The 16,794-nt window shown below is 36.0% G+C and overlaps 1 protein-coding gene across 1 annotated transcript in view; it reads right to left on the minus strand.

Annotated features, from left to right (window-relative positions):
- Positions 1–16,794, minus strand: part of LOC132137575 (collagen alpha-1(XXVII) chain B-like) — a 153,801-nt gene that overhangs the window by 95,229 nt on the left and 41,778 nt on the right. The window contains exons 4-7 of the mRNA XM_059547606.1: positions 14,265–14,318; positions 6,771–6,824; positions 4,734–4,787; positions 2,428–2,481 (exon numbers count right to left, since the gene is read on the minus strand). Coding sequence (XP_059403589.1) covers positions 2,428–2,481; positions 4,734–4,787; positions 6,771–6,824; positions 14,265–14,318 — 216 coding nt within the window. The remainder of the gene's footprint in view (positions 1–2,427; positions 2,482–4,733; positions 4,788–6,770; positions 6,825–14,264; positions 14,319–16,794) is intronic.

The raw sequence follows: 16,794 nt of genomic DNA on the forward strand, positions 1-16,794 counted from the left end.
TTTTCAAAGAACCAGCTGAGGGGAGAGGCGCGGATGACTGGTTATTAAACCTGACTCAAGGAAGAAGGTCGGCAGGTCAGTACGCTCTGTCATTCTGCACTCTTGCGGCCCAGACTGTGTGGGTTGAGGACACATTAAAGCTCTTGTTTCGGAGAGGATTGAACGCAGAACTTCAGTCAGAATTGGCCTGTCGAGATGAAGGAAGGAGTCTAAGTGAGTTCGTCGATCTGGCCATTCAAATTGACAATTTGACCCGCTCAGTCACTGCAAAGTCTTGATTTGCTCCGGCTGTCGTTTCTGAGTGCTATTACCCATGTTTGTTTTTTTAGTTTATTGACCTTGGACTGTTTCTCGATTCCCTGATTGTTCTCTGCCTGCCTGCACTGACTCGGATTGGCTTCTCTGAACTCTGTCTGTCTGCCGCCTGCCCTGATCTTCCACCTGTCTAAGCCTTGTCTCCATTGTTCTGCCTTGTATTGTCTGACCCTGTATTGTCTGACTATACTCAATAAAGCTGCAAATGAATCTAATGACTTCTGTCACAACAGCTATAGGGTTGCTAGGGCATTTAGGTGGTTGCCAGGTGGTTATCTAATGGACCATATCAAAATAGTACATCCTATGTTTAAAAGAGACAGACTAAACCAGCCTATAAACCAGACTAAGTTGGTCTTTAATTGATATAGCTGGGCTCCCAGCCTGACCAGCTCAGAAGTGTCCAAAAGCTTTTTAAAATAACACTTTACACTAAGGTTCTAATTGTTAACATTGGTTAACTAACAATTAAAGTACTTCTAATGCATTTATTATTATCTTAAGCCCTATTCGGATGGGACTAGTTTTACAGGGGGTCGTTAGAGAAATTTGTGTTTCACAGACGTACTTGGTGATTTTAATCCCGTCCGAATCTGCCACATCTGTGTTTTTCCTCACACAATCTCTGTAATAATTAAAGAGAGCAAATTACCTACTGTTTTTCAGCAAACTCATTGATCGTCTGAGAAAACTAATCCCATCCGAATGCGAATGTCTGAGATTGCCGGTGATATTTTTTTTTCACAACACATTTCCTTGTGTGTTTTGGCCGACATGCTATTACCGCACAAATGGTTAATATATTTGACTGATGTGGAGTCAGCTCTACAGAAATCACTTCACAGAAAAAAATCTAATATATATATATATATATATATATATATATATATATATATATATATATATACACCATGCAGTGGTTCACTGTTCACAAAAAGAAAGGGGTGGAGCAGCACAATCTCCAAGCAGATGTTAGTAGCCTACGCTTGTCATATTACAGCACATGTCCAGCTGTGTCAGAGTCCACATCTGTTGATCTCAAGGGCGTGAGTGCGAAAGGATTAAAAGACTGTACATCGCTCAATATTTTATAATGAAAAGCATAACTTATTCCCAACCTATCGTTACCTGCTCATATGACCAAATGTGTCACTGCTACTTACTGTACACGTGTTACTTTACAGTAGGTTTGAGCATTAAATGTTTTATTTTTTTCATTGTTACAAGATTTTGTCTCTGGCCACGGCCCATGGATGGAATAACTTTCTAGTTCACTGCCAGCAATAATTTAGCACAAGTAGTGTCTGCAACTATTTTCCACCAGCTTTTAATATTTTGTTTGAAATCTGTGGCTGTGTGATTGGAAACACGTGGCGGTAAAGAAAATGCCAGATAATTCCTTTACTTTACAATGTTTCAGGGAGTCATCTTGATCCAAATGTTCAAACAAACACCACTGATTCTGAATATATGTAAAACTGCTGATGTAATACAGCGCACATGTATGGGTCTCTTTGTTTTGTGATGCGTGACTTCAACAGCACATAAAATGAATTCTTAGAATCGTGTATGCCAAAGTACTGAGTGCCAAATTCTTAAAGCCAATCAAAAATGTCACACTGCTTTATGTGTGAAGGTTTCCTAGAAATTGAATAGCAAATTTTCCCCTTTGGATAAAGAGAGTATGGGCAGTATTGCAATTTGCCATTAGCCTGGCTGACCCAGTTTCATCTCAGCTGTGTAGATAGTGTACATGAAAACCAGGAGAAATGGTCTAAGCTTAATTGAGGTCTTCTACAAGAACATTTTCCAATGGCATTACACACATCTGATTTTAGAAGGAGTTCGACACAAGAACCTGTTTCGCATTTGCTAAAATAAAGACTGATGTACCGCCATCCAGAATATGCCATGGTAAGTGTATATTTGAGGGATTACTTTAGCATAAGGCTGATAAAGCAGTAATGTTTCCTGGAAAAACATGATGTTATGCTGTTGCAAATTGAGTGTGCTGAACATTTCCAAACATCTGGGTTAGGAACTATCCTTAGATCTGTTTTGTGTCATTGGTGGAGCCTCCCTATATTAGAGAAATCAAAGAATGACTCTTACCTTCCGACCAGCTTGACCGGGTAGTCCAGGTAGCCCTAATACCCCAGGGTCCCCCTATAAATGAGAACACTAAAAATGACTTCTGATATGGTAAATTTGTCAGTGTAAACATATTCAGAGACACCACACATTGTAACTTTTTCTACTTGTTCGCTGCTATGTTACACTGATTCCTGAGTACTGGTACAGAACAGGCAAAAAAAAAAAAGTTTATGCAACTGAATCATTCTGTTGAATGTGTTTGGCTGGCCACACACTTGAAGATTTTAAGCCTGATTTTGAGCCAAATTTGCACTCCCAAGCAATCAGGGGTGGAGTGACCCAATTCAATTCAAGGCTTTTCACAAATTAATTTTTGTCTAAAAAATCCTCAGTTGTGTGGTGTCATTGTGATTATTTTACTGCTCCTGATCATCTCAAAGCTTGCATGATCCCAAATCAAAAATATCAAACATTTTTTATATTTATGACTCTTGATCAGGCTGCTTCTGATGTAATACCAATGAGAGTGATTAAGCTTCATCAACCGGATGTTGAGTGCTTCTATAGCTGAAACTTCATGGCCATAAACATGCCACGAAAGTGGAGTAAAAAGAAGATCACCCATGTCCTTTTTTCTCCTTTATTTTTCTTCCTGTTAAACAAAACTCACGCCACAACCAGATGATGTCATTGATCATCCTCCATTTGTTTTTCTTTGCAAGTCACGCTTGATCACGGGAATCTCCATGAGATCTTGTCTCATTGTGAAAATAAGACTACAATTGACAGGTGTGTGGTCTTGCAATCTGCCCAAATCATGTACTAGTGTGTATTCAGAGGATTATAATGTTAAACAATGTTTAACACGGTCCTTAAAGCCCAAAGTATACTTTATTTTTGCGTACAGTTTAATGCGTAGCCTTTCAAAATATATTCCATTTGACAGCATGTGTGAATGCAGGTGGTAGACACATGCACTCTAGAAAGCTTCATCTTTGGCCAGCATCTGCTGTATTTTTCTTGATCAGTTATGACTGATAAAAATGTCTTTGTACTGCTTTAAACTAAAGTTGCGTCTCTCCCATAACCCTATCACACAAAGCACTGGTCAAAGTGGCCATCTGTTGTTGTTGCAGTCTCTGCTATTTTATTGTTGTTGTTTAGCTTCTCTTTAGTTTTATTTGAAAAAAAAAAAAAAAACGGCCCGGGCCAGTGTTGGCACCTTGTGGAACAACTGATTAGTGAAAAAACAAAGTCAATGCACATGTGTGACCTGCACGTACAAAGTCAGACGGTGCGCATACTATTCTGGTAAATACTCGAGTATGGGCAAAAAAAAAAAGAAAAAAAAAAAGAATACTTTGGCCTTAAGTCTGTGGTCTCCACCGGTTTTAAAATCGATTAAGATTTGAAAATTGTCTAGTGTGTCCCAGGCCTTAAGGCAGGGCTACAAAACTCAGTTCCTTCGAGGGCCACAGCCCTGCAGAATTTAGTTTCAACTCCAATTAAACACATGATTCAGCAAATCAAGTCATTTAGGCTTATTTGAAAACTACATGGTATTTATGTTGGAGCAGTATTGGAACTAAACTCTGCAGAACAGAGTTGAAGAAAAAAATGTATGTCAGGCCATAAACAATGACACTACAATTCAAACGATTAGGGTCAGTAAAGAAATTTATTTTTTTATTAAGGAAGGATGCGTTCAACTGAGCAAAATACAGTAAAGTTATTAATAATGTTACAAAAGATCCTAATAACCTTTGAGCTTCTATTCATCAAAGAATTATGAAAAATCATGATTTCCGCAAAAATATTAAACTGCACAATGACACATCTTTTCTTGAGAAGCAAAGCAGCATATTAGAATGATTTCTGAAGGATCATGTGATACTGAAGACTGGAGTAGTGGCTGCTGAAAATTAAGATTTTCCATCACAGGAATAAATTAAAATTTAAAATATATTAAAAAGAGAAAACAGTTATTTAAAATAGTTTTACTTCATTTTTGATCAAATAAATGCAACATTGGTGAGCATATTACTCTAATTTCATAACAATACAAATCTTACCAGTACGGTATTTTCAGTTTTTCTTTAGCATGTCCCATAACCTTACCTCCTGCTGTTTTTATTTTTATTCTCAGGAATCAGTGTGCTGACTAATGAAAGAACTTGCATAATTTTAAGCAGGAAAAAATAAAAACATTTAAAAATGGACATAAGCTAAAGTGCACGATGGTGAATAATACAGTAACAAGATGTAATAAATAACATACTGTATTTAAATAATTAATAGAGGAGGTAACACATGGTAACACATACCTTTATTCCATTTAGTGCTTTGCCAGGTGAGATTCCAGGGTCTCCCTTTTTTCCCTGCAACACACAGAGGACAAACAACTGATCTCATGGGAAATGTACAATTTTACATTGAGGTGTGTTTAGATGATTCAAAGCTTTATAATTGTTCAACAGAGTATGCATTTTAAAATGTTTTTAAATGAAAAGACTTTTTAAGCTACCTACAGTGACTCACTCTTGTTTTGACTCATGTGTACATCACACAGGAAAAGAGGAGGTTAGTGCGGAGTTATTGTGACCCCTGCTCTCAAATCCATTCCAAACAGAATAGTGTAACAGGATTCATCTCCTACTTTTTATATATAGACTACATGGATAAGTGTAATGAAGGCTTGCAAAGGAAAGGAGTGTTGTTTACACAAGAGAGTGACCCATGTGCACTAGTGAGAATAAGTTTACAGTAAGTCTCTGCAATGACACTGGGGTTCACACACCACATTCTTCTGCCTTTTCAGGCAATGAGATGAAGTCATGCTTTATGGTTGTGATTCAAACATGTACAATTAGTAGCATATTTTCCAATTAATCTAAGCTATTAATTTGCTGTTTTGCAGCTGTTTAACAAACATAAATATGAAAAATCAAGTAAGAGTGCAATTTTTGCCCATAAATCTATGCTAAATGCACACTGCATGGCATAATCTTGTAGGGTTTGAGTTCAGTTCATTCATCTGGCTTGTACTTTGCAGGGAATGTAAAGCTTCACTCCAACACTGCAATTCAGACACCAAAATATGCTCTCTAAAGCCAAAAGTGTGCTTGTCTTCACCATGTGTCTGGATACATGCCAGTTATACTGCTCTTATCCATCATTTGATGATTTACTGCTCAATGAATAACAAATTTACTGCTATTTGAATACATTTCTAGAAAGAAAGATCTGGAAGCCAACAACAAACTTATTGCAACAAAGTGTTAGTTTTCTATTAGGCCCCAAAAGTAGCCAATGTAGTGGTGTTTTATTGTAGAAGTAATAGTAGCATGTTTTTACTGCTGTCTTTCTAGGTATTATAAAATATTAGTCTACCGTGTGATGTAACTGTTGTAAAAATACCCAATCACCTATTCAAATGCTACTTAAAGCACATATGTCATATAATTATAAGCTATTGAGTAGATAGATCAAAGCTCATGCATATTTTTAATGATCCCCTTTAAATTCGCTGAACTCACTAATAAGTTCAAGACTTGTTCAAGACAGTGTTTTGTTATGGTAAGTCCAAACATACTGGGGAACGTTTCCCAAAAGCACTGTTAGCCAACTATAGTTATAATTCTGTCATTACTAAAATAATTTAATGATTCGTTGTTCCCAAACCATAGCTCAAAGGAACATTTGCAAACAGCATTGCAAACTTATACATTGTTAAAACTACAGCTTTTGACCAGTGGTTTGCATAGTTTCTAAATAAATGATGCTCTTGGGCACACTAACCAAGCTAACATGCAGTACAATCTATATCTTCCATTCTATTTAAATATATATATATATATATATATATATATATATATATATATATATATCCATTTCAGTCTCTAGCTCTAGCTTATATGTATATGTACTCAATAAGCACAGTTTTTGAAGAGTGTGCATGTGTGTAAAAGCGTAAGGGTACTCTGCAGTATGACGTAAGAGGGAAGCCGTGATGAATCAAACATCAAATTAAGCAAAATGACAAGGAACAGAAAATAATGTAGTCGATGAATTAGTAGAAGTTATTACTCCACTACCTGTGCGTGATATCATTATCGATTGTTCTACATTGTTGAACCAACGTGGTTTAAACAACGGAGATATGTTCGGAAAACATCCGTGACTACTTAGTTTGTACAGCAATGCATCGTACTATGGTGGTTAGGCAGCGAGTAACATTCATTGTATGGGAAACACACTACTGATCAATGTCCAAAAACTACACTAAATTCGTAGTTCCAACAAACATTCTAGTTTAATAGCATCCACAAAAACATCACAACACTGTATTCAATGTTACGTACCTTGGGTCCGGGAGTCCCTGGGAGGCCTGGATTTCCATGTGGACCAGGGGGACCCTACAAAACAACACATGTTCACTTCTATTTGTGTGCTGTCTTCTCCATAGTTACTGTGCTGGGTCACAAGCCTTGACCCACATCATTATCTTTTTTCCAAACAATAAATGGCCAATAAAAAGACAAGAAAGGAGGGGGGATAAAAGAGAATGTACAGAAAGAGAGAGCATAAGAGTCTGTGAAATGAACACTCAGACTCTGTCAATTCAATAGCTGCTATCAGGGTCCCAAATTAACACTCATAAATCACCATTACAATGAGGTCAAAAATTTACTTTGGCAGGTAAAATGAGTCACTCCCCTGTTTGGAACAGCAACATGATTTAAATCAAATTATAAAATGATAATTTGACTTTCAGTGATGTAAGCAATATAATCTAATTAAATCAAAGACAAACCGCTTAATAAAAAATACATATGTCAAAACTGATCCGTCTTCAAACAACTTTTTCCTTAGTGTAAATTAAATTGTGAGACATTTAATTTGGAAGATTTTTTCTTCTACAGTGTGTGGTGAAATATTTTGCTCAAATTGTTTCTTTCCCAAATCTCCCTGGGTTCAAGTGAAAGGATAAATGAATTTCAGAACGAAACAGATCAGATTAAATTGAACGTCTATGCCAGTGCATGTATAAACAGAGCCAGAATCTGGTTGCATTTAGGATAGCTGTTCACCGACTTGATTAACCTGATCCTAAAGCGATGAATTCTGTAAATGCCTCACAAAGCCATGTATGGTGCTCTTTATTGATTTCAAACAGAAACTTGGATAGAATGAGTGCATAAAAAAGAAAGAAAAAAATATTATGTCAGGGCAATAAATTAAGATCTACAATGGATTCCTTCATTCTTACAGGGGTTCAGGACCTCTCAGCCCCCAACTTTAACCCCAAACACGGGAAAATGTTTTTAAACCAGAATCAGAACATTTACTTTAGTCCCTTAAAGTCGCCAAACCTGTCTCAATCTGAGGGAAGCAGCTTAGTCAAATTTAGGGAATGTAGAAATGTTTAAAAACATCATACATTTTTCATTATTCTGGCCCTCTAAGTACTGTAAGTAAGTAGCACAGTTTGCCCAGGGCATGCATTCAGAAATGCAAAAAATAAAGTGTTGTGTTTTAAAGGGTAATTCTGGCATATGCTTTTGGCATATACCATATGGACATGATTTTCTTCATTAGCTCACTTTTCCAGCAGCGACCAGGGGGTTTGAGTAGAGAGAGTGCAAGAAGGCTCCCTAGACACTGATTTATACACTCTGTTAGTAAAGCAGACAAAATAAATGTGATCTTAAACAGCAAACTGCAAAAGCCACAATCCAAATGGCTGTCACTTTGGAGTTTAATATGTGCTAAATTAAACTAAAGACCACACTGATAGGGAACAAACACAGGGAGTGGGGTGGTGGTGGGGGGGGGGGTGATTTGTTCTTGATGATGTTGTTTATTTGCACACACTCCTTATCTGAAGTAAGCTGTGGAGGATGCAAGCAGACTACAATCTGGCATACTTTAGTGGGCCTGTACAATGTCATTCCACTGTTAAAATCTAGGAAATATAGAAATATAGTGTGCTCGACTACATTTCATGTCATTTATATCCTGGTTATGCTGGTTATAACCCTTCTCTGTTGTTTAATCATCATTTAAATTACTGCTGTCAAGATCACTAGAAAATGTACACAAACATCTATCATAAATTAAATTCTGTTTACAGTTTCTGGCACAGCCATATTTCAGCACATTTAGTGGCTGCTTAAATGGATCATTGGTCAGTTTTTGTGCTGAAAGACAGCTCAACTGTTTGTTTCATGTTTCATAATGTGTAAACTTATTTCAGCATATATCCTGGGATCTTATCTGATACAATTTAAAAATAATTAGCCCTAAATTAAAGGAAGAGATCAGCCAAAAGTGAAAAGTTTGTTTCTTCAGGACTGAGTCTTTACCTGTGGATTGCTGTCATGTTTGTCTGTTTGTTTGTTTGTTTTCAGTTGTTTGGGCTCTTATTCTGATGGTACCCATTCACTGCAGAGGATCCAGCCACAGGTGAACAAGTGATGTAATAATAAATTTCTCTAAATCTGTTCTGATGTAGACACCCAACTCATCTACATCATGGATGACCTGAGGGTGAGAAAGTTTTTACAGATTTCCCATTAATTTCCAATTATATATATATATATATATATATATATATATATATATATATATATATATATATATATATATATATATATATATATATATATATAAACCTGCATGGTAATTGTGCATTTAACCCACATTCATATAAAAAAAATAATAATAATTATCACGATCCCATTGTTATCAATAATTATCACAATTTATTTCAAATCATAATTTCTTACAAGTTTAAAGGAAGGTTTTTGCTCATAAGTGAAGGTTACAAAAAACGAGACCGTTAATGTGGTTTTAAGCACTTTTTTGGTCGTCAGAACATAACAAACGCTTAATGTTTAAATTCTTTGCATTTTCCAGTGATCTTTCCTCAACAAAATAAATATCTTAATAAGAATAAAATACATCTTAGTTTCTGCTTGTTCTAATGAGTGATACTGTTTCAAATCATGTAACAACTTTGTGTTGCCTGACTTTGATTATGCTTATTTTCACCACATATTTAACCCTTGTGGATTGTTCAAATTCTCTACCCTTTCGGTATGTTCGGGATGAAAACATCCACTCAATTAAACTGCTGTAAAAATGTATCAGATTCATATTTTTTTTCAATTTCTTTTTGCATAAATCTGTTAATCAACTTCAGTCCTGATCAAAACTACCAAATGTTTTTTAAAAAATCCAATATTTTAACTCTTTAATTGCCAAGTTCATAAATGATGTCACTGATTTGGGGGGAAAAAACACACAAAATGACTTATTTTCAATATAAAAGTAATTGTGGCTGGATTTTTTTTTTACTTTTTATAACAGTCTTGGGCATGTCAAAGAGCAACATTGGCTTTGATGCATTGTTAGTTTTTGTGATCAAATAAGAGATAACAAATATTATCTCTTCCCAACAGGGAAAACCACCAACAATCAAGAATCTCACACACACACAAACACTATAATTTGCTGTTATACTCCATATAACTCAATATACAAGCCAGAAACTAAGCCTTTTTTTGCACAGGCCTATCTAAAGGGTTAATGGTCCCACCTAGTGATCAACTGTAAAAATAACAAATTTTACCTCTTCCCAAAAGGGAAAACCACAAACAATCAAGAATGCATGATTATATGGTGTCATGGATTTGCAATCAAAAAATGTCGTTATAATGGAAGTCAATGGGGCAAAAACAGCCACCAACAACAAATGAGGGAGAAAAAATTAAAATCTAATGCTGCACAAAAACTAACAATGCATCAAAGCCAATCTTGTTACTAATCTTTGACATGCCCAAGACTGTGATAAAAGGTAAAAAAATATCCAGTCCACAATCACATTTTATATTGAAAATTGTTTTTTTCCAAATCAGTGACATCATTTATGAACTTGGTAATTAAAGAGTTAAAATCTTGGATTTTTTTAAAAACATTTGGTAGTTTTGATCAGGACTGAGGTTGATTAATAGATTTATGCAAAAAAAAATGAAAAAAATATTTATCTGATACATTTTTACAGCAGTTTAATTTAGTGAATGTTTTCATCCACGAACATACCGAAAGGTTAGTGAATTTGCCCACAATGTACCATTGAGTTTTTGAAAAATGTAAAAGCATTATCCAAAAATATGGGTCAAAATAAGATTTGTCACCAAAAATCATTCCATTAGCTCAAACACAGAGAAAGCTGTGGCCAAAATAAGACTCAACTTTACCCCCTAGTGGACGAAAATGTCCTAAACAACGCATAAGGGTTAATATATTAATTATAATTACATTAATAATATTAAGGGTTTTTTATTTATTTATTTATTCATTTTTTTTTTTTTTTTGTCTCTTGAGCTGATAGTAGTATAAGCTTGATTTAGGATGCAGATATACATTTATGTTCAATATCAAAAACAGTAACATCTATAAAAATGTAACAACTTCATTTTTGTATCTGGTGAAATTTAATTATTCAAATTTTTTAATTAACCATTGGTCTTCCATTGTAGCATACATTTATATCATAATAACCACAGTTAAAAACACACATATACCACCTCAATACCATGGTAAAAATGTAATGTAATATACAGTATATGGTTTAGAGATTTGTATGAAAAACGTCATGTAAATATTGGTTGATCATCGATCTAAGATGACGTAGATAGTCTTGCGTTATTGACAAACTATTTTCTTGTTTGACACTGTAAAGCTGCTTTGACACAATCAGCAATGTACAAAGCACTACACAAATAAAGGTGACCTGCCTTGACATCAGTTTTTGTGAAATCTTCCTCTGATGTGAATGGGTGTTAGGTAAATAGACCAATTCTGGATGTGCATACTATGGGACAGTGAGGGCATGGAAAGGATGCTGTCGGTGGAGCAGTTGTGGGATATTTCCTGCGTTGCCTAGCAGCCATTGCTGTCTCTCACCAACAGTGTTCAAACTTTCTGTAGGCCTGCTTGGTTGCTGCATGCCAGCCAGCTCTGTCCCTGGCTCTGGATTCCAGTCGTGCCACAGGGAAGTCTACATACTCTAGACTATTTCTGTCTTTTGAAGGTTGTTTTTTTTTGTTTTGTTTTGTTTTTTTGACAACGGCATCTCCTGTGGCCTCCAAGACAATGTTCAGTAAAGAATCTGACGTGGGAGGCAGGAACTGTCCATGTGTATAACATGTCCTTTGCAGTGAAGCTGGGCCTTTATAGTCATGGCTCTCCAGAATCTCTAGATTTGTCACTCTGTCTTGCCATTTGATGTATATAATTGACCTTAGAGACCTCTGATGGCATAACATTTGCTACGGTTACACCTATCGTTTAGACTACTCCGGCGTTTTAGACCCCATTTTAGTTTGAAAACTCCTGGGTTGCGCTTCATTGTAAACGGACCAAAACTGAGACTTTTGAAAATGATGGTGTGGCTACCCACATTCACTCTGCGTATCCTTGATGACCGTGTGAACAATAACATCATGCGCACTGTTGTACCCATAGATATATAGGTAGATTCCCCATTCGATCGCTCCAAGCACATAGATGCATCCGCGATCTAAATAAAAGGGAATCTACCTATTCATATCTATGGCTGTACCTGCATAAATGGTCACGTGACATGCGTTTTTGGTTGTGTACTGTAAAAGGAGATGGTTTCTGAAATGCAGCGGAAACACAAGTGTAAACAAAGATGGTTTTCATTGTAAAACGCAGTTTTAAAACAAAAACGCCCTAGTGTATACGGGGCCTGAGTAGTGGTGCTTATGGAACCCAAGGGACATAGCGTTTCCTTGGTTACCACTGTAAACAAAGTAGGGAGTGCATAAAAATACTATTTCATACAGAGGTAAGAGGAAAAGAAAGTGCCATTGCCATCGAAGTCAGTTCCCTTCAGTGAGACATTCATTCAACCCCTCAGCCCCAATTTAACACTTCTGTTTTCTTCCTACATTGTGAGTATTGTGAATGGTGAGCTTGCTCTGTCTGCTGCAGTATTTTCTCCTCTTTGTGTCCTTCTTCAGCATCTCTGGCCTCTGTTAACTTCCTGTTTATAGACTCAGTCACGATGTATTTTTCTTTATCACTGTCCAAGTAACTCTCAAAAATAACAGAAAAATTTGTAGAAAATAATAGTACAAAGACTGGAGAAATGTAATGTATTTGTGTACTTACTTTTCTGTTCTTTTTGGGAGCTACTGGGACAGTGATAAAAATCCATCAATACGTTTTTATATTTACACAATATTATTTTATACTGTAATCCTTTTGTTTTTAATATTTGGCATGGTTGTGTGATGCACATCCCTGTGTGTAATAAGCAAAGTCAAATCGCACTGTGGACCCACCCAGAGGCACATTTTCTACCAACGCACTCTTTAAATAACAAAAAGATATTGCGCCATTGACTTTAGACTTTAGTCCAGGTTTGAGTTGGTCTATGGCGCAGTCTATTTTCATCTCTTTAAAATAGCAATGTGCCTCTCACCTCTTTTTCAGACCAGCACGCCCATGGGCGCACAAATGGGCACAAATGCATTTGCTAATTAAACGACGTGTCGCTGGACGGGAAAATGCGAACAGCGCCGGACTGAAACTAGCAAACACATTTGCGCTCTGCCTTGCGTCATATTATGCTGGGAGTATGATAGGGACCTAGATGTTTATAAGTAACTGAAAAAAGCACAAATGACAGGGCATGACAAAACTTCTCCAGGCTCCAAAAATACCCTTAGACCTCAGAGGGTTAATAGACTTTTATTTCTGAAATACCACTTTTTTTTTTTTTACTTTTTTTATATTACAAAATATCAGCAAAATATTTATATATCACTTGTTTAATGGAAAATTCTTTGTACCTTATCGCATTGAACAATGGTTAGGGTTAGGGTTAGGTTAGGATCCCAAGGCTCCTGACCAGCAAAACTGGAGAGTTTAAGAGCCGGTGAGGCTTTAAATGCCTTTAATAAGACTGTTACAAAGAGCCCTTTCTTTAGCTCAACAGAATGGGTTCCCACAGTCCAGCCCTCAGGGGCCTCTCTAAAGGGCAGTCTCATAGGCCAGGGCAGGTTTCTTACACACAAAACGTCTAGATTTCCTCCCAGGGAAGTCTCTTTGAATCACTGACTAACTGATATCTCATTGTCTCAAGCTTTCTTTCACTCTCAATTACAAATTTACTAAGTAAAGAGCAATTTCTACAAGGTACTTGCTCCTCGAGTAAACCTTTTTCACAAAAAAACAAATAAAAAACTGTATATTCAACAAAAATATGTTAGTCTTGTAGTATGAACAAATAATTTCACTACACATTTTAAAAGCAATTTTTTATATTTTTACTAAACCATGGATAACAACAATTTCTGACATACTTAGTAATTAGTGTTAAATAGTAACTAGTCATCCTTAATCCTAAATAAAATAATTTAGTTCAGTTCAAAGACCTCTCAGCTATGAATGACATAGTTAGGCATAATCTGTTTGTAATACTTCCAACATATGGACTTCAAAACTGCAAATTTATCTTGCAATTTTGTTATTTCATCTGACAAACAGACCATGTTTTTCTGGTATCCTAGAAGAAGTAACAACTGGAGTGATATTGAAACTGGAAAATGGTTGTCTGGTCTGTAGTGAAACTGCCAGTGTGAGGAACTACCTAATGAAGAAACACCAATTTCATCACCTTGTAATGCAGTTTTGACAAACTTAAGTCCAGTAAAATAACATGCAGAGAAGTATTAAATTGACTTGGATAAAATAAAATCTGAGATCTCCTAAGCAACAGAAACATGGGAAAAATAAGTGAAAGATTTTAACAGGCTTACCCTGTGTCCTCTCTTTCCTGGTAATCCTGGCTCGCCAGGAGGTCCTGGAGGTCCCTGAAATTGAAGGGAGGGGAAACTGTGACAAAACGAGTGACATCGAATGAACTCTCAAACAAGGCAGTAATCACCCTATTAGATGGTTGTAGTGAACCCTAGTCAGTGTTTTAGGATACTTTGGGACTTAAACTTTTAAACATGCCACTATATAGTCTTTCAGTGGCTTGTTAAAAAAAGACAAGAATAAATTGAAATATGAAGAAAAAATTGCTGAGGTAGAGTATTTTTAAAATGTTACAAGTTGGAACTGGTTTAGAAAAGGCAGGGATTTCTTTGAAAACAACTTTGCCAAAAGTTCTTTTTTAAAGTAATTAAAATTGGACAGCCATGGTTTTCAACAAACTCTGTCCATACCGCTGCACTTTTTGGCTTGTTCTACTGATCACTGGTGCCCTTGTTAATTTTGTACATCATCTAGATTTAAATCAATTACACACATTAATTAATTACTTTTTGACAAGAGATCAGTGTACATTCGTAGAATTATGTTTTCCTTTCACTTAGTAAGAGGAGAGAAAACGCTGAGCACAAGCAGGTCTAATAAATAATATCCAGCATATCAACCATTACTTGTGCATCTGGCAAGAAAGACCACAAATGTTTGGAAATATCAGTCAAGAACTTTAATCATTCATGTTAATTTTGATATAATGTAGCAGCATCTTTAAAATTTGCAAAATGGTTTCGGCACCTATCTAAGTGGCATATACATCTGATGACAACTTTGAGCAAATGGAGAACATTGCTTTAAAATGTGTTGCTTAAAAAAAATTCTATTTGACAAATCCTGGCCATGTTTCGTAACACCTGTAGTCCTGGCAAGATCCCCACATACTCATACTGAGAGCGATGCTGCCAGGACTGCACAATTTTTTTCAGGTTTCCTGTTTCTACTCATTTTGAAAGCAACACTCACTAATAAAAGATTATTTAAAAGGTGTCCGTTACTAATGCTTTCAAAAACACTACTATAAAACTCGAAATAAACATGAATTTCATGAATATATTGACTCTGCCTTTAGTTTTTGTGCAATAAACGTCCTTGTTCAAGAAAAATGAGCTCTGCCTCACTCAGCATTCTAATAATCATTAGGATTCTATGGAGTAAGATCAACATAATGAACCAAGAGGCATTGTGCACACAGTGTCTGGTTAATATGAATGACATTAATATGGTAATTTTGAGCTCCAAAATGAAAGAAAGACAGGAGAGGCCGACTGAGCCCCCTACACTTTCTCTTCCACACGGCAAACTTCCTGAATGAAAACAATCTCTCTTTCTCTGTCTCTGCCTCCAGAAGAGAATGAAAAAATTAGAAAAGGAGGAAACAATGCCTTTTTACAGTAGTTGCTTAAGGTAATGCTGAAGATGAAAATGCACAATGCTATCTGTGTGACAGTCAAACTGAACAGCGCATCTGGCTGTTGTTTGTTGTTGGAAAATAGTTCAGGACTTCACTGTGACTGTATATACAGTACCATATAATACACGGCATACTAGTGTTGGATGAAGTTGGCAGACTATACAATATATCAAATATCAGCTACTTTCAGTAGAGCACAATTCTTCTCCCATCAAAGCTTTATGCAGGTACCATCCCACTGCCACCATTTCGGTCCCTCATCCTGGTGACAGCTTTTAGGCTCCTTACCCTGCGATATGTGGTCATCTAAAACGAATGTAATGTGAATGTTAAAACTGTAATAATTGATTTACAGTGGTTACAGTGATTATAAATGACAAATGATTTTTAGGCTGCACTGCACTGCAAAAATAAATAAATAAATATAAATATACAAATAAAAAAAAAATACAATACATTTTTGTTTTGTTTTTGAGTAAACATTCTTAGTAGTTATTATGATACTGCTTCTGTCATGATGATTTATGACTTTGACCTTTGACCTTTTGACAGGTTGAACTTCCGGTGACCTTATGATGGATGGGTTGAACTTCCGGAATGAGTTCATGGGTTAACCTATGACCCTTTCCCACGCATCGATCATGTGGTTTTGACAGAAAGTTTTACCCTATTGACCTAGTTAGTTCTAAATTATGTTTTTGACGGCTAGTTTAAACGGTAAAGGAAACACTTCCCACGCATCGATCATGTGGTTTTGACAGAAAGTTTTACCCTATTGACCTAGTTAGTTCTAAATCATGGTTTTAGGAAACCCTCCCCTACGCTGTTTGAACTTTGTGTCAGTTAGCTTGTTTGAAGTTTATCCCAGTTATACGGTTATGCGTGTGTGTGTGTGTGTGTGTGTGTGTGTGTGTGATTATATGGCTTCTCCCCCCTCCCATTACATTCCTGAGCAGTGTATAAATGGGATCGTTGTGTTCTACGTTTATATATAAAACATCCTATAATTTATATAATATTTATATAATTTATATAATATAATTAATTATCATGCTAAGGTTGAAAAACATTTCAGTTATTTCACATTCATATATAAAAACATTATATCA

This window comes from Carassius carassius, chromosome 4 (assembly GCF_963082965.1).
Source record: "Carassius carassius chromosome 4, fCarCar2.1, whole genome shotgun sequence".
NCBI lineage: Eukaryota > Metazoa > Chordata > Actinopteri > Cypriniformes > Cyprinidae > Carassius > Carassius carassius.